General features: G+C 46.1%; 1 protein-coding gene across 1 annotated transcript in view; it reads left to right on the top strand.

Moving 5' to 3' along the window:
* The window catches only part of PHLPP2 (PH domain and leucine rich repeat protein phosphatase 2), a 33,005-nt gene extending 16,251 nt beyond the window's left edge, over nucleotides 1–16,754 (top strand). The window contains exons 5-19 of the mRNA XM_040410162.1: nucleotides 469–594; nucleotides 2,392–2,546; nucleotides 2,636–2,782; nucleotides 3,037–3,267; nucleotides 3,347–3,546; nucleotides 3,648–3,708; nucleotides 5,169–5,264; nucleotides 5,338–5,493; nucleotides 6,036–6,236; nucleotides 6,319–6,481; nucleotides 6,682–6,812; nucleotides 7,714–7,824; nucleotides 7,899–8,093; nucleotides 9,386–9,617; nucleotides 9,701–16,754. Coding sequence (XP_040266096.1) covers nucleotides 469–594; nucleotides 2,392–2,546; nucleotides 2,636–2,782; nucleotides 3,037–3,267; nucleotides 3,347–3,546; nucleotides 3,648–3,708; nucleotides 5,169–5,264; nucleotides 5,338–5,493; nucleotides 6,036–6,236; nucleotides 6,319–6,481; nucleotides 6,682–6,812; nucleotides 7,714–7,824; nucleotides 7,899–8,093; nucleotides 9,386–9,617; nucleotides 9,701–10,816 — 3,321 coding nt within the window. The 3' untranslated portion in view covers nucleotides 10,817–16,754. The remainder of the gene's footprint in view (nucleotides 1–468; nucleotides 595–2,391; nucleotides 2,547–2,635; nucleotides 2,783–3,036; nucleotides 3,268–3,346; nucleotides 3,547–3,647; nucleotides 3,709–5,168; nucleotides 5,265–5,337; nucleotides 5,494–6,035; nucleotides 6,237–6,318; nucleotides 6,482–6,681; nucleotides 6,813–7,713; nucleotides 7,825–7,898; nucleotides 8,094–9,385; nucleotides 9,618–9,700) is intronic.
* The last annotated feature ends 1,307 nt before the right edge of the window (nucleotides 16,755–18,061 follow it).

The raw sequence follows: 18,061 nt of genomic DNA, 5'->3' as shown, positions 1-18,061 counted from the left end.
CAGTTTTCACAAGCTCGTTTGCATAGAGGTTTATGGATGCAGGTCTCAGCTTGACCCTGACTGCCGAGTGGGCGCGTTTATTTCACCAGTGCCTTCAGGCCTTCTCATAGCTGCTATCCCTTATATAATGTTCTGTGCTGTACAGAAATGTTTTTACAATTAGGGAAAAACTGGGTGTGCTGAATTGTGACCACAAAAGTAATGATAGGCTAATGTACATACCTGCAATATCAGGACTACCCAAAATGACTATTATGCAGAGGTCTGCAGAAGAAATTCCTATCCAGAGGATCTCTCTTGGCCTCTAGCACAGCAGGAAGTCTCAGCCTCTCCCACACTAAAAGAAAGTGCAGCAGTTTACTCTGACCGGGCAGACCATCCAGTCTTCTATGGTCCATATATTCTGTATATGTTATAGTCCCGTAGTCTGATCTTTTGTTTGCTAACCTTTTTGTCTTCCGTCTAAAGATCGAGGAGGTGAAGCGGAGGCCGCACTGCCTGGCCTTCTGTTCTTCGGAGGCACAAGCGCCCACCTACCACGTCAGCTTTGATTCTGCAGCAGAATATCAGAGATGGCTCCGCCAGGCAACCAAAGTAAGCGGATAATGAGCCTGTCCACACCAGAGGTAGGCCTTGTTCATACCGTGCAGTTTTTTTTGTCAAAACTGCATTGTGTGTACAAAGCTTTAAGGTGTATGTACACCCATAGACACAGTGTACATATAGAATTAATCTACATAGAAACATTCAGCAACTTTTGTTATTGCAGTGGATTATTTATCTTGTACTGATCCACACTGTTCAATACTCCAGAGCTGCATTCACAATTATGCAGCGCTATACAGACATTAGCACCGGGCTGTCTCCAATGGGGCTCACAATCTAAGTTCCCTTTCAGTCTGTCTTTGGAGTGTGGGAAGAACCGGAGAACCCGGAGGAAACCCACGGAAACATGGGGAGAACATACAAACTCCATGCAGATGATCAAACCCAGGACCCCAGTGCTAACTGAGCCACCGCGCTGCCCACAATCTGCAACAACCATGTTCTAGATTCTAGAGCACCTTTATTACTTACAGGAAAAGCAAACTGTTTCACTGCATTACAGAAGCCCAGCTAAGAGTGTGTCTGATAACAAGCTTGTGGCCTTTCAGAAAAGAGATTGCAGCTCTGGAGTATAATACAGGACAGGATGTAACTCAGGATCAGTACAGGATAAGTAATGTAATGTACACAGTGACTGCACCAGCAGAATAGTGAGTGCAGCTCTGGAGTATAATACAGGATGTAACTCAGGATCAGTACAGGATAAGTAATGTAATGTATGTACACAGTGACTGCACCAGCAGAATAGTGAGTGCAGCTCTGGAGTATAATACAGGATGTAACTCAGGATCAGTACAGGATAAGTAATGTATGTACACAGTGACTGCACCAGCAGAATAGTGAGTGCAGCTCTGGAGTATAATACAGGATGTATCTCAGGATCAGTACAGGATAAGTAATGTAATGTATGTACACAGTGACTGCACCAGCAGAATAGTGAGTGCAGCTCTGGAGTATAATACAGGATGTAACTCAGGATCAGTACAGGATAAGTAATGTATGTACACAGTGACTGCACCAGCAGAATAGTGAGTGCAGCTTGGGAGTATAATACATGATGTAACTCCGGATCAGTACAGGATAAGTAATGTAATGTATGTACACAGTGACTGCACCAGCAGAATAGTGAGTGCAGCTCTGGAGTATAATACAGGATGTAACTCAGGATCAGTACAGGATAAGTAATGTATGTACACAGTGACTCCACCAGCAGAATAGTGAGTGCAGCTCTGGAGTATAATACAGGATGTAACTCAGGATCAGTACAGGATAAGTAATGTATGTACACAGTGACTGCACCAGCAGAATAGTGAGTGCAGCTCTGGAGTATAATACAGGATGTAACTCAGGGTCAGTACAGGATAAGTAATGTATGTACACAGTGACTGCACCAGCAGAATAGTGAGTGCAGCTCTGGAGTATAATACAGGATGTAAGTCAGGGTCAGTACATAAGTAATGTTTGTACACCATGACCCCAATAAGCTGATCAATTTACAATAATCCAATCAGTTTGTTGATGTCTGCAATATAGATGACACCAGTGAAGTCATTGGCCTTTGCGCCCTGTTGGGATGGCTTATCAATCGGTTTATCAGTTTATTTCAGAATGGCTGTCAACGACCCTAATCCAGCCTGGTACTCCATAAATAAATTACCTGATAGTACCCTCATGTACTGTGCCTATTAGGAGCACAGCATGAGGTCAGTACTGTCACCCCGGGGTACACGTTCTTCAGATTGAACACCTATGTTCTGAATTACTATCCGTCTTATTTCATTGTAGGTTGTATCGCAGAGACTAAGCACTGTAGATCTCTCGTGTCAAAGCCTGAAGGAGATCCCCGAGCACCTGTTCTACTGTCAGGACATCACCAACCTCAACCTCCGTCACAACTTCCTGCAGCTGGACAGCGCAGACGGGGTGACCAGTCTATCCAGGTTTGTCCACGTTTCCTTAAGACACAACCATCGGTGATGCAGTCTTGGAGAAGGCTGACGTTCATGACGTTCTTTGTGTTCCTCTCAAGGTTTTCTCAACTGAGAGTTCTGAACCTGTCACAAAACAAGCTGGGAGATTTCCCCCTCCAGTTATGCGAGATCACCACGCTTACGGAGCTGAACGTGTCGTGTAACGGGCTGACGCACTTACCACCCCAAGTTGGGCAGATGCTCAGGTCAGGTCTTCATACATTGTGATATATGAAGAAATTATGAAGACACTGCAGCTGTGGAGCAACACGCTGGCCATGTCCCTGAGTCCATAGCTCCTATGTTGTGTAGCCATTGGCCCCCACGTTTGAGTATTGGTGTCATATGCACACACTGACCCCCTTTTTGGCACCTTATAACCTCACCCACCGATCCTGAAGCCCTACCAGCTTAGATGAATATCTAATGTATCCTATGTATTCTCGCTACTTACATGCAGCCTGCAGACGCTAAACCTTGATGGGAACTGCTTGACGTCATTACCAGAAGAGCTTGGATGTCTCCAGCAGCTCTCCTGCTTGGGTCTGTCATTCAACGATCTGAGTAGCATACCCCCTGTGTTTGAGAGGCTTGGCTCAGTGGACAGATTGTGCATGGCTGGGAACCGAACGGAGTCTTTAAGTCTTCAGACCTTATACAACATGCCACACTTGAAGTCCGTAGACTTGAGGTAAGCTCTTGCAGCGTCGGTGGGTGATGTTGGGAATGGGTTCGTTGCCTCGGTGACTATAAACCTTCCTCCTCCATAGGATGAATCATCTTACACAAGTCATCGGCACCTTGGAGGGAATAGACAACGTCACCCAGTTTGATGTACGAGACAACCAGCTGACGGCCCTGGACCTCAGATGCTTGGGGAACTTAGAACAATTGCACTGCGAACGCAACCAGCTGAAGGAGCTGATTCTCTGCGGCTTCTCCCTGAGAGCGGTTTATGCTGCGTCCAACCGTACGTCACTACCGCCACAGCTGCTGCTGCACCTCCTGTGTGCCGTCATCTGCACGCCTCACATTGCATCCTTGTCTTTTTTTTGTTTGTTTGTTTTGTAGAGTTGACCTTGGTGAATGTATACCTGACTCCTTCCCAGCTGGTTTCTTTAGACTTGTCCAGGTAAGTGTATGGGTGTTCCAGCTCTGGCATGGGCACTGCTAAGTGTGGCAACTAGTGTGAATGTGAACAGAGAAATGTGACAGTCTCTACTCACGTCTCTGCAGCTCCCTGGGTTGGCATGCAATGAAGAGAAGGAAGGCTCTGGGTTAAGGGGGTTCTCCTGCCAGATGGTAGTCAAGGTGCCGTTGGTGGTATGGGTTTTAGGTGCAGGGTCCCTGATGTCTTTGTGATTCCAGCACCCTTGGGGGCAAGTAGGTGACTGGCTGGCACAATAAGGAGCCCAGTTCTCTTAAGAAATTCACAGTATTTTACTGAAGGTCATCAATGTGCACAAAAGTCATTTACAGCAGGGGAGCCTGGGCAGTTGTTCAGAGTAGTTCCCAAAAGTTGCATAAGGGGTCGTTTTCCTCACTTGCAATCAGTCTTCTTCTCTTGTTTCTCCAGGCTGGAGGGATGCACTATCTATACATTGGTTCACAGTGTCCTCTTTAGTAATACTATCTGTGGACAGTGCCCTTCGGCCTTTAGTTATGGTGGGCAGCTGGTAGCTTGGAATCTCTCCACCAAATGCAGAGGAGGCTAAAGCCTGATCAATGACAGTTACCTTCCTTTGCCAATATTCTCACTCCCTCTCTGAATTGCCTGGATCTTCTGTAATGTTTCCCTTCTATAGGCTGGTGCACGGCACTATCTCTGGGGTCTAGATAACTCTCCACAATGGCGGCTGAGTTGTTGCTTCTACCTCAGATAACTTACTACACTGCACTGACCTCCTTCTTGGAGGAGTCAGCTCTCCGAGGTCTGCTGTGACCTCCTCCTCCCACGCCCTATGCAACGTTGTGGAATCTCAGGCACAAGCACATAATACGTGACACACAATTACAGTGTCTTCCAGGACATCTGTGTCGGCCCCATGTTCATATGTGCCCACAGGGCTGAGAAAAACGAAGTTTTAATATCTGCAAATGAGCCTTTGGGAGCAACGGAGGCGTTACTGTTACACCTAGAGGCTCAGCTCTCTCTGTCCTTGGCACTTTGATTGACAGGACCAGGTGTGATGACATTTATAATGCCTGGTCATGTCAATCTAAATGCAGAGAGAGCTGAGCCTCTAGGTGTAACGGTAACGCCCCCGTTGCTCCTAGAGGCTCATTTTGCATATATTAAAACATCATTTTTCTCAGCGATGCGGGCGCATATGAACATGCGACCAACACAGAAGCCTTCAGCTGCCAAGCGCACATGCAACAGGTCAGCCAGGGTCATAGAGACAAATCTGCTGACAGATGCCCTTTAAGCACTGCAGCATTGGGGGCCATGAGTTAAAATCCAACCATGGCTATAGTCTGTACCTGCTCCTTCTGCTTCCACGGGTTTCAGCATCAAACCCCCCAACCCCACTCCACTCCAGAACAAACAGCCATGAAGAATATGTAATGAAGCTATCTCCTTTGCCTAAGGAACTGCTTAACGTCAGTGCCAGACTGTGTTTGTGAAGCCAAGAGGCTGGAAGCTCTAGATCTCAGCTGGAACCTACTGACAGAATTACCCTTAAGGTAATTGTGGAAATTCACCTTATTGCAGGTTACAATTGGAGAGTCTGTTGCTAAACATGTACCTTTCCTATAGGGTAATGGGGTGTCCCAAGTTAAGGAAGCTTCTCCTCGGACACAACCAGCTGAAGAACCTGCCGTGTCCTACTGATTGCATCCCTCTGGAAAGTCTGGATGTCCAGCACAATCTACTGAGACACCTTCCTGACTTCTTGTTCTCTGTAGCTTTAAAGTGAGTGTCCACACAGGTTTGTAAGGCTGCATTCTTACCCGATTTGCTAGCGACTACAGTGTAGTTGATCACATTGTTATGCAGCAAAAAAAAAAGGGATTCCACCATATACTGACTTGTCGGAGGTGATTAAAGGCCTGAGGAGAAGTTTAATATAAATGCATAAATGCTGGGAGCTTTCATGGCATATATGCTAAAAGTGCACTGCAAACACAGTTACACCCTAACCCAGGCAAATCTCAATTTACAAACATTTTTATGGCAGTTTTTGGCATAAAAATAGTTGCAAGATCTCTTTTTGAGGCTTTTTAAACGCCTGTGCGACAATATTTTGTTACATGGGCATTTTTTTTGCCATTCTCGCCACTTAGGAGTGACGGGAGCTGAGCCGGGACTTCCGCTTTTGCAAATTTACTGTATATACTCCAGACGCATGGACTGCTGGAGGTGTGTCTAATTTATGGCAAGGCGAACCCTCCGGCAGCGCAGAGAGAAAACTGGCGTAAATAGCATAACATTTTTAATGCTTTGACACTGTTCAGTCTCAGGTTTCTTAATGCATCTGCAAATGCACTGGAGTCCCTGCCATCCATGTGTAGTGGAGAGGAGAGCGGAACTAGGCTGCAAGTCCTCTACCTAACCAACAACCAGCTGACTGATCAGTACGCCCCGTTCTTGACCATACACGTGAACCTCAGGATCTTGCACATGGCTTATAACCAACTGGAGACCTTCCCCGCCAGGTGAGACGGTGTTAAGCAGCCGCCTTAGAAATCCTTTGACTAGTGAATTCACCTTAAACCAACCTAGAGTCTTGTCTTCCAGCAAACTGAACAAACTGGAGCATTTGGAGGAGCTGAACCTAAGTGGAAACCGCCTAAAGTCCATCCCCAGCACTGTATCCAACCTCAAACATCTGCACACCCTCATCGCTCACTCCAACTGCATCAGCGTGTTTCCTGAGATTTTCCATCTGCCGCATATCCAGGTCATTCCCCCGCCTAAAACCTACACTATCAGACCTTTCCTAGCTCTCCACTTCTAGCTCTGATCCCCTATTATCTCTCCTCTTCCCCCCTCTCTTACCCTGCAGGCTGTGCTACAGCTGTAGACTTGTGTACATGGTGTCATCTCATTGTCACTGACTCGGCCTCTGGCATGAGATGTTGCTGCTCTTTGTTCCTGCAGCTGGTTGACTTGAGCTGTAACAGTCTGATGGACATCCCGGCGCCCGATGCCCTGCCGCCCGCCCTGCAAGAGCTGGACTTGAAAGGGAACAATGACCTGGTCCTGGATCATCAGCTCCATGACATCTTCAGGTATCACTTCACTAATGTCCTGCAGTCTGCACTACGGGAAAGTGTCAGGCTCACAAATCAGTGCAACGGTAGAAACTAGGCCATAGGATACAACAGGACTATAATTCTGTACGATGGCAGAGACCGGCCGGAAGAAACTGTGGTGTACATCAAAATTGTGAAAGCCGTTTTGCAATAGCTTATTTCTCTGCTGATCATGTGAGCTTACACGCCCAATGCCTGAGGCTGCACTACTGAGAGATTCCGGTCCAAGTCGCCATAAATATCTACAACTCGCATGGCTTGAACGGTGACTTGGATCCACAAACATGGTCTCCATAGCAGGACTGTAGCTGATGGCATGCCATCAGGATTTCTCAGTAGTGCAACCTCAGGTTCTGGGCCTGTAACTTATATCTCAGCCTAGATATAATGTATTAAAAAAAAAAAAAGGTGTTCAGATTTTAAAGATACACTTAGTCTACCTGCACAAAACCACATAAATCGGCACCATTTATCTTGGTTTTTGTGTGTGTTTTTTTTAGGCAGTTTTAGTTTTCTGTTTGTTGTAACAACTCCATTGAAGTCTATGGAGAAAACCACTATACAGACGGCATGGATTTGTACAAAACAGCGGGCATGCTGCATTTTAAAAGCCATATGGCAGGTTAATTTCTGTACATGACATTTGGCAACTCATTCATTTTGCTGGTACCATATTACAGTGCATTTTTTCTGCAAAAAAAAAAATCTGTGGAAATTGTTTTTGCATAATCTGCAACGTGGGCAGTTCCCTTTAAGAGCCTTCCAGTTTTGTTCTTCACTTGACACAACTGAGGGGTCAGTGCAGAAAACCGTCACATTACTGCTCTAGCTTCACTGCCACCATCTATTAACGGACCCTTCTTGCCTCTTCCTACAGTCACATCCCCATCCTGAAAATCGACAACAAGCCGATGGCTAACGCGGAGATGGCGGTGCCGTCCATTCCCTGGAATCATGGCTTAGCTGAGATGTCTGGCCAGAGGAATAAGTGAGTATTGCTGCCATCCATGTTCGGTGGGCATTGTGGGGAGACCTGCAGTAATGTTGGCTCCTCTCCCACAGGCTGTGTGTGTCTTCATTGGCGGTCAGTGACTTCGCGGAAGGGGTAGAGGCTTTGTACGGCATGTTTGATGGAGACAAAAACGAGGAGGTGCCGCGCCTGCTGCAGTGCACCATGGGAGACGTGCTTCTGGAAGAAGTGCAGCAGTCAAGCTGTGATACGACGTCCATATGCCACACGTTCCTGGTGTCACACAGGTCTCTGCCCTAAATTATCAGCTAACTAGTGCACACTGACGGCATTCGGTGCTGTACATCCTCATGTCTTAAGGGGCAGATAGGTTAGACCTCTCCATGCTGCATGTGATGGAACAAAAGAACAGGGAGCGGCTTGCAAAAATGGTTCTGTATTTTATCTCTGCTCTCGTGACCATCTGTTTTTAGAATGGAAAAAACATTTTCGGAGGAAAAAGAGACTGATGAGAGGATTGATAAATAGATGGATGAAAAAAAATAAAAGGTTATGCCAGCACCTCCTGACAAAGTGTAATAACAGGTGAACGATGGGGTGGATGAATGTGTGGCTAGAAGGATGGGTAGACTGGATGGTGGGCAGACGGATGGATGGGTGGAAGGACAGACTGGATGGATGGTTGGTTGGACAGGCAGGTTGGATGGGTGGAAGGACATCCTTGATGGATGCATGGGTTGGATGGATGGCTGGAAGGACAGGCTTAATGGACAGATGGGTTGGAAGGATGGACGGACAGACAGGAGGGTTGCAGGGATGGGTGGAAGGACAGGCATGATGGACAGATGGGCTGGATCAATGTACAGATGAAAGGACGGACGGAATGGATAGATGACAGGACAAGCTTGATGGAAGGGAAGGACAGGCTGAATGGACAGAGGGACGATCAGGCAGGTTGGGTTGATGGACAGGATGAATACAAGGATAGATGGAGAGAGAGAAGCAGAAAGATAATAAGATGGATATGAGATATATATTTACACTAGTTTCCAAACTATATTGGTAAAAACACAATGGGGAAGATTTATCAAAAAAGGAAGTCCTCTCCGGGAAGGCTGTTCGGGCGGGGAACAGCCTGCCGTATCCGTGCTATCGCAAGTCCACCGTGCCGAGAGACGGCCGGACAAAAACGGCAGCATGCTGTAGCTTTATTCCGCCCACCTCTCGGCATGTTTGCCGCGCTGCGGCCGGACCTCCGGCTCGCCCCCATTATAGTGACTGGGGCCGGAGTGGAGGCGGCGGCACGGTGGACTTGCGGCAGCATGGATTCGGCAGACTGTTCCCTCGCTGGAAAAGGCTACCGCAAGTGTGAAAGTAGCCTAAATTGCGCATACCAATCGGGTTCTAGTTTTAATTTTCCAAAGAAGCTCTGAAAAGTGGAATCCGATTGGCTGCTTTGGGCAACTAAGCCTTTCCCTTTGCACCAGTTTTGATAAGTCTCCCCCAATGTGACACCTTGTTAACCCTCTAATAACCACGGGGATGTTGGGCTCTTGCTGCCTGTTACTTCTCCCATTAGGAAGTTGGGGACTGCAGGTCAGAAACTCGGTTCTTCCGCCCTCTTGTGTTACATCGGACACACGGCACCGGAGCACAGCAACAACTTCTCTTTGACGGTAGCCAACGTGGGGACATGTCAGGCCGTGTTGTGTCGGAGCGGGCAGCCGTTGGTTTTATCCCGCATGTTCAGCATTGAGCACTGCCCGGAAGATCTTCTGAGGATCAAGGAGCAGAAGGCGATTATCACAGAGGTGAGTCATGGTTTTAAGTTTCTCCTTGAGGTTTTTTGTCTTCACTGCCAAGAAATGCAGGAGTATATTTTTTTGTTTTGCAGGATAATAAGGTGAATGGCGTAACCTGCTGCACACGTATGCTTGGCTGCACATATCTACACCCATGGGTGCTTCCTGAACCTCATATCACAAAGTTACCGCTTACTGTGCAGGACGAGCTGCTGATTCTTGGGAACAGAGCATTGTGGGAGTACATGCCAGTAATGGAAGCCGTACAGACCATTCGGCACTTGCCAGACCCGCTTTCAGCTGCTAAGAGGCTCTGCACTTTAGCACAAAGCTATGGTTGCCAGGATAATGTCGCCGCCCTAGTGGTTTGTCTTAATATTGGAGAGGATACCTGCACTTGTGAAATGCATACTCTGACTTTACCCAGTCCATCCGGCTTACCTTCCACACCTGCCACAAAGGAATCTCCAGACTCAGTGACGCCATCTTCCAGTAGCGGCATTGCCTCGGAGTTCAGCAGCGAGATGTCGGTATCTGAGGTGAGCAGCGAGGTGGGCTCCACAGCCTCCGATGAACACGCCATGGCTGGAATAGATGGAGGCCTCATCCTCAGGCCAGAACGGCGGTGCAGTCTCCATCCGGTTCCTTCTGCCAGCACTTTTCAACGGCAGCCATCTTGTGCCACTTTCTCCAGCAACCAGTCGGAGAATGGTCTGGACAGTGATGACGACCTGCAGGCTGAGGGCCTTAATACTGGCAGCAGGGTGGAAGTAGAGGTGGATATTCACTGCAGCAGGCAGCACTCCCCCGAGCCTTCTGCCCTGGGCACGTTTCAGGGACTGGAGGAGGAGGATGATGATGGAATTTCAGTGCGGATCCTACAGCAAAACACCATCAATCACAGCGCAACGTCGGGCCAAGAGAAGGACGAGCTACCCTCTTCATCCTCCGGGTCTTGTCTCTATTGGAAGAAACACTCCAATGGGTCTGTTGTGCCCTTGGAAGAAATCCTTAACCTCATTGAGGTTGCCTCTGAGGCTCCTAAGAGAAAAACTGGCTACTTCTCTGCACCTTCACAGCTGGAGCCCGAGGATCACTTCGTAGTTCCTCCGCATCTGGAAAACGACGTTCGGCAGCAGTTGAATGACTTAGAATCTGGAGCCGAAGAAAGAGCCAATGCCCTTGAGGAATACGATACTGCTTTGTGACCGGGGCGAACCCAAGGACTTCGGTGGCGGGGCCACATCAACTGGCCCTAAAATTGCACATTTCTCAATTCTCACTCCTGTAACGTGCGGCAGATGGATTTGCCAATCACAACATACCTCTTGTACCTTCTTCCCCCATTCGGAGCCAAATGTTTTTTGTTTTGTTTTTGTTTTTTAATTTATTAATGAATTTAAGTCCTGGTTGTTGAGCCAATGAACAAATGTGAATCTAATCCAGATGATATTTATATTTTTTAACCACTTGGTCCCATTGAAGGTACGATGCAGCCAACTAGGGTGTGATCCAGTGGAGGTACTTGAAGATGACTTATCCACCTTCCATATATAGTGGAAGAGGAGCTCGTTTGTCTTGGAGGGGGGGGGGGTCAGATTGCCCTACAACACACTGACGAGTCCTAACGTGGACAGCAGTCTTTCTTCCCTGTCAGAGCCAACTCTCTTAATACCCCATGGGTAAGTGGCATACCCAGAAACCGATGCCCCCCCTCCCCTTCACACGGAGTAGCTTATTTACATAGTACTTTACTGAATTTGTACAGTTTGCAGCGACTGATGCCCAGCTTGGAATGAAGGTTGTCTGCGGGAATATTCCTGTCGTGGTCGCTTTTCCTGAGCCATTCTTGATCAATCTCGAGCAGCTTATGAGACACCTTAGCACTTTTCAGTACCTTGCAAAGTGACTAGAGGAGCAAGAACAAGGAATCGTACATTCCCATTAGATTCGCCAAGTGTGGTGATTGATTGAGCTATATGAGCCTCCGTTATATCATGTAGAATTTACGTTGGTGGAGGGTCATATTTTTAAGATATTGACTAAATTATGAAATAACAATAATACTGTAGGGTCTACATCTGACTCTGTGAACGTCTCCAGAGGAGTCTCCCAGGTTTATGACCAGCGGACATGAGCCACTTTGTTTTTTTTTTATATGCACTTTGAACTAGATTTCATGGTACCTGGGAAGGGAGGGAGAGGGGCAAAGACCCCCCGCCTGATGCAACAGAAGAAACTGTAGAGATCCCGTGGCCTGGTCCACGTCCGATATTGCTAGAAATTTGTCTGATTTGCACTAAACGCTTTATAAATTTCAATGTGTGACACTGCAGATTGCATTGCTTTCTCCAGTTGGCGTCTTAAGTCTAGCTTTACAGACATTTGGTTGTGAATGAATCGACAGAGTCCAAATCCAACGAGGAACCTTGGCAAGGATTGGACAGTCTGTACTTGGACCACCTTTCCCCATGATGCTTTGCCTGCTCAGGGCTCTCCCCGATATACACGGAGTCCTCACTACTTCTATTGTCATTCCTGGTTTGAATGTCGATGCCATGTTGCCACAAGAAAATCTCGCCAATGGGGAGGACAAATTTGCTGTCTTAGTGTTTTCATTTTTGGCTTGATACCGGCAGAGGGGTCCAGTCATGTCGTTGAGGCGCGAGTCCCTTCATCCCTCGCTCTAAGTTGCTGCTGTGTTTATTTCAGTGTTGGGGGTGGGAGGACTACTCGGACATCTCTGTGCTCCAGTGAGATAGCCCTAGGGGTCATATATTAATAATATTGGAAAATGCCTTGAGGGTTGTATCTGTTGCTGCATCCTTCCCCGTCTCAGGCCTCCTTGCACACTTGGTTTTCTTCATTTCTCCCTCTGCCGCCACCACCACCAGTTTTTACGGAGACAATGGGCAGAGAAGACACTGGGAAAGGATTACGTCAGGGATTTGTCTTGTATTCTGCGCCCCCATTGTGTGCAAGAGCGATCCGCGTTTGCCGTGTCTATGGATTTGAAATCTGCATCAAGAAGGCAGGCCACTTCTTGATGTGGATTCCATGTGGAAACTGTGGCAAGCAATCCACATTGATTGGGACTAATCCACGTGTGGACAAACAGAAGTTGTCGATGCAGAAGGAATTCCTTGAATTTCTGCCACGGAGCCCACGTCCAATACATGTTGGGGAAAAATCAGATGTTGACCGCCATGTCTTAAGGGAGTTGTGCTAAGTTTTAAATTTATCTCCTTCAGGATAAAGGATATCTCATCGCTGGGCATCCAACCGCTGGGATAGACACTGATCCCAAGAAAAGGGAGTCCCATTTCCCTGTCCTCATGGAGTGGGCAGGTCAAGCGTGATGCCATTCCATTCTCTATAGGAGAATACTTCGCCAAGCTATTTTCCGTCCCAAAGAGCTGAATAGAGCAGCAGGGTGCATGCTCGACCTATCACCCCATCAGGATGGGAGAATGGGACCACCGTTCTTGAGACTGGTGGGGAATCGAGAAGTCGGGCCCTGGCCAGTGCCTTAGTTCTGCCTGGAGAGAGCCGGCACTGCCCCTACCACTACCAATGCATGGTCACCTTATCTGTACTCTGCAGGGTAAATTTATGAAACTGGTCTAAAAGAAAAACTTGCCCATAGCAACCAATCACTGTGCGGCATTCATTCTTCAATGGAAAATACCAAATGAAAGCTGTGCTGTGACTGGTTGCTACATCTGCCAGTCTGATGGACGAGCCTGGTGTTGGTGAATGCCAGGAGAATGTTACCTGTTGGTGGTGGAGGGGTAATGCTATGGAGGTGTTCTTAAGAGGTTGGCCTAGGTTCCTTAATTCCAGTAAAGGGAAACCAAGACATCGTTGACAGTTGTAAGCTTCCAGCTTCGTGGGAAGAGTTTGGGGAAGGTCCTTTTCTGTTCCAGCATGAATGTGCCACAATGCAAGGTGGGGGGAGTTTGGTGTAGAAGAACTTGACCTCAAGCCTAGCCAACACCTTTTAGGATGAACTAGAACAGGCATGCTCAACCTGCGGCCCTCCAGCTGTTGCGAAACTACAACTCCCAGCATGCTCGAACAGCCTACAGGAGGTCATTGTGGGAGTTGTAGTTTTACAACAGCTGGAGGGCCGCAGGTTGAGCATGCCTGAACTAGGACATAGAGTGTGGCCAGGCCCTCTCCTCCAAGATCAGGATCTGACCTCCATGAATGGGCAAAAAATTCCATCTTTTAGAAATTCTTCCCCCGAAGAGCCAAGGGTGGTGGGGTAAAACTCCATATTAATGTGTATGGATTTAGAATACTTTTCTCCAGGACAAGACCATTTTTCTTTTAGATATTTTGGGTGTTCATCTCTCTACATTGATTCATTTGTGTGAAAGGGGCCTCCGACTGGGGGTGAATATATCATCGGATGTACGCAGTTTACTGGCATACAAACATAATTATTGTGCAAGCAAATTTTTGTAATTTTTTTTTTCAAGCTATGTGGAGGAGATCCTCCCGAGCGCGGCAGATACTGGTACAGCTCACCTCTGCACCAGATCGCTAGCTTTTCTAGTGCATGGACAACGCCTCAATATATTGCATTAGACATATGGCGTAGCTGTGGAAATACCTGTACATTTCTTAATTTTCAATTCTGGCTCAGTTCCATGTTCTTATAACCAGATTTGCCCCAGACAAGGGCCGCAGCACGTCCAACTGATGTCACTCCCCGACTAATCCATCCATGGCTATATGCGCTCTCCCATAAGGACCAGAGCATGCCCAGTAGAAATTTACCTAATCCACTACCTCCCTGTCTATTGTGCAGCCAGGACAATTTATCAGCGCATGCGCAGTATTTTGGGGCTTACTCTAACTGCACATGCGCCAATATTTCATCTTAAATGCACAATGGACGGGGGCGGCAGTGGATTATGTAGGTTTCTACTGCGCATGACCCTGGTCCCTGGATTTGGGCCTTGTTTGTAAGAGACAGGGGAGCAGGAGCGTACATTCAGTCATGGACAGGTTGGTCAGGTGACCCATCTAGGACATGACATCACTTGGACATGGGCTTAATCAGGAGAAATCTGATTGTTTACGTCCAGGGCAGCAAATAGAGAACATGAAACTGTGCACGAATTGAACCTTAGGAAACAAACAGGTTTTTCCACTTCTACAATAGACGTCTGATGCAGTATGTTTATAGGAAAGGGGCCAACCCCGCTAAGTTGTCATTTTCGCTTTCTTTACTTCACCCCATGCTCTCGTCCTTGCCTGTTTTTATTGGGAAAACACTGTTAGGACAGTTTTGTGCATTTTTTTTGTACTAAACTTTGGGTGAAACCAGCTGTACTTTACCATTTTTTAGAACAAATTACAACAGTTTCATGACAGTACATTTTGTGGTACTACACATTTATTCCTTAGCGTACACCTATATCACAGGCATGTGGTGGATAGAGCCGAGTCCGCTCCATACACGCTAATTGCCAACTGTGTTAGACAGTTAACGCCCTCACACAAAGTCCAGGATCGGAGATAACACCAATCCCAGATGTATAATGCAGTCAATAGCAACCGTGGCATCTGAGCAGTTAGACATGGAGGGGGCTCCATTTGTCCTCCAGACGTCTCAATGCAATCATTGGGGGACGATGACAGAGGTTGACATGGCAGCCAGGGACCTAGTGAATGTCCCTTCCCCAGACGTGCCATCTTTGTACTCCCATTATAGAAGTAATTATATGTTCAAGTCCCCTAAGGGGGCTAAAAGGAAAAAAAAAAATAAGTCTTTAATTATAATAAACAGATTTATTAAGAAAAAAAAATCTAAAAAGTTTCACATATTAAACATAAAAAAATAAATAAACTTAATTGGAATCAAAATGTCTGAAACATACAGTACAACTTTATTTATCCTGCACAGTGAACGCCATGAAAAAAAAATAAAAAAAAATACCAGAATTGCTGTTTTTGAGGTCACCTCCCCAAAATAATGAAATGTAAAAAAATCTAATCAAAAAGACATTCACCCCTTAATGGTACCAATAAAAAACTACAACTCGGACCACAAAGGACAAGCCCTCACACGGCTTCATCCACTGAAAAAAGTTAGACAGCAACAGCATTTTTTTAAAGGCTTTTAATTAAACTATATAAATTTGTTGTCGTCTTAAATCATACTGACTCACACAATGAACTATGTAAAAAAAAAAAAATTTAAATGGCAGAATTTCTTATTTTGTGGACCGACATGAACACTGCTGTTCCATTTAGGGAGGGGACTCCTCGTTCTCTGGGTCAGACCCTCACAATCTGTAATTTATTATTTATCCTGTGGAATAGGTTTTATAGGATAACCCCTAATAAAATGGCGCTGCCTTCTCTTTGCTCAGGCTTTCACTATGTGGATGTCTCGTCAGGGAAGCAAATCCATCATGTAGAAGTACCCTTCCTTCTAAGACTTCTGCATGTAGAGGAAGACTTCCTGTGATTGTCACCTAGTGGGAAGTCACTAGTGTGGCTCCTCCTACTTTCCCACCCCCGCAGATCTGAAATTTCTGTCACCTTTATTATTCAATGGTTGGGTACTTCCACCTATTTGTCCAAAGAGGGTTTTAGGAGAAAGTGTGGACTTATGCCCCCTACTGCATTTTTTGAGCACTGCATAAAAGGCGTTTATACATTTCATCGCGATTATATCATGGGATAGGCATTAAACTGCCTTCCCTGCTGCACAAAGCATGAATTTAGCAAAGGACTGAAACCAAGCTTTAAAAGCATCTCGATCCCTTCTGAATAGTGTTGATTTGTAAGCAGAAACAGGTTTATGAAATGCGTCTGATCTTGCACTGGTGGGGGTTCTTTTTACAGACACTGCCCCCTGGGGGGGAGCCAAAGAAATGACAACCTCTAAAGCCATTATTTGTACATTTTTATTTTAGCAAAAGCAATAATGTATATATGTACAAGTTTTCATTTACACATTTCTTGATTTTTGGCTTTGCTGGCGTTAAAGAAAAAACAAAAAACAACATTTTTCCCAGTTTTCCCTGAAATGTCAAATATATGCTCTTTCCCCAAAATAAACCGCTGTTCATTCTGTTCTGAAAATCTCTTCAAAATGATGTTGTAATTAAAGCGGAATCTGCTGTCTGAAGTTTCCTGTGTCAAGTTATACCTCCGAAATAGGGAGCCAGGTAAACAGTAGTGCAATGGAGTATACAGAGGAAAGCCAGCAATCAGCATCCTCGGGGGCGGTGGCAGATAGTTATAGGCTTGGAGCTGAGCGTGTAGAGGGGGGGTGCTCGACTTCTTCAGTAGTGGTTTGGGTGCTCCATTTGGTCCCTTTCAATTACAAAATCAAGATAGCGGTCAAAGCCAACAACCCCCATCAGTGGTTTCCCTTCAATGTCGGCAGGCAAGGGGGCTCTGTAAAATATTCTTGTATATTTCTGTATATAGGGGGTGGTATTATTGCAGCTATACTTCTGTACAATGCGGGCGGTATTAGTGTAGTTAACTTTTTGTACATTGGGGGGCGTTATTAGTGTAGTTATATTCTTTGAAATAAGGGACAGTATTATAAAAATGTTCTTGTACATAGGAGCAGTATAATAGTAGTTATATTCTTGTACAATGTGGGCGGTATTACTGTTAAATTTCTCTACATTGTGGGGCATTGTTAGTGGAGTTAGGGTACTTTCACACTAGCGTTATTCTTTTCCGGTATCGAGTTCCGTCACGGGGGCTCAATACTGGAAAATAAAACGCTTCCGTTTTATCCTAATGCATTCTGAATGGAAAGCGTTCCGTTCAGTATGCATCAGGATGTCTTCAGTTCAGTCCCTTTACGGTATTCCAGAACACTTGCCAGAACGCTGGATCCCATTAAAATGTATTAATGCCAGATCCGGGACCAAGTGTTCCGGAAAACATGCGCATGCGCAGACCTTTAAAAATGCAAAAAATAAATAAATACCGGATCCGGAATTTCAATGCATTTGTCAGACTGATCCGCATCTGGATCCGTCTACAAATGATATCCGTTTGCATACGGATTTCCAGATCCGGCAGGCAGTTCCGGACAACGCAAGTGTGAAAGTAGCCTTAGTCTAACAAACAGTATTATAATAATGTTCTTGTATCTACTTGTACATGGGGAAGGGGGGCAGCATTATGGTAGTTATATACTTGTCATTAGGGGGGCGGTATCAGGGTAATCATATTCTTGTAAATAGGACAGTATTATAGTAGTTATATTCTTCTACATGGGGGCGGTAGTGTACTATAGTACTTAGTCTTATCCATAGAAGCAGCACTTCAGTAAGTTATATTCTTGTCCATAGGAAGCAGTATTGTAGTGGTGATATTCTTCTCCGTGGGGGGGCGGTATTACTTAGTGCTGGTTTACTATGCTTGCAGGAATGCACCCGTCTGCAAATAAAGTGCGTTAGAAGTGA

Source organism: Bufo bufo, chromosome 10 (assembly GCF_905171765.1).
Source record: "Bufo bufo chromosome 10, aBufBuf1.1, whole genome shotgun sequence".
NCBI classification, from domain to species: Eukaryota; Metazoa; Chordata; class Amphibia; order Anura; family Bufonidae; genus Bufo; species Bufo bufo.
This window is presented reverse-complemented; position numbering and strand designations above follow the sequence as displayed.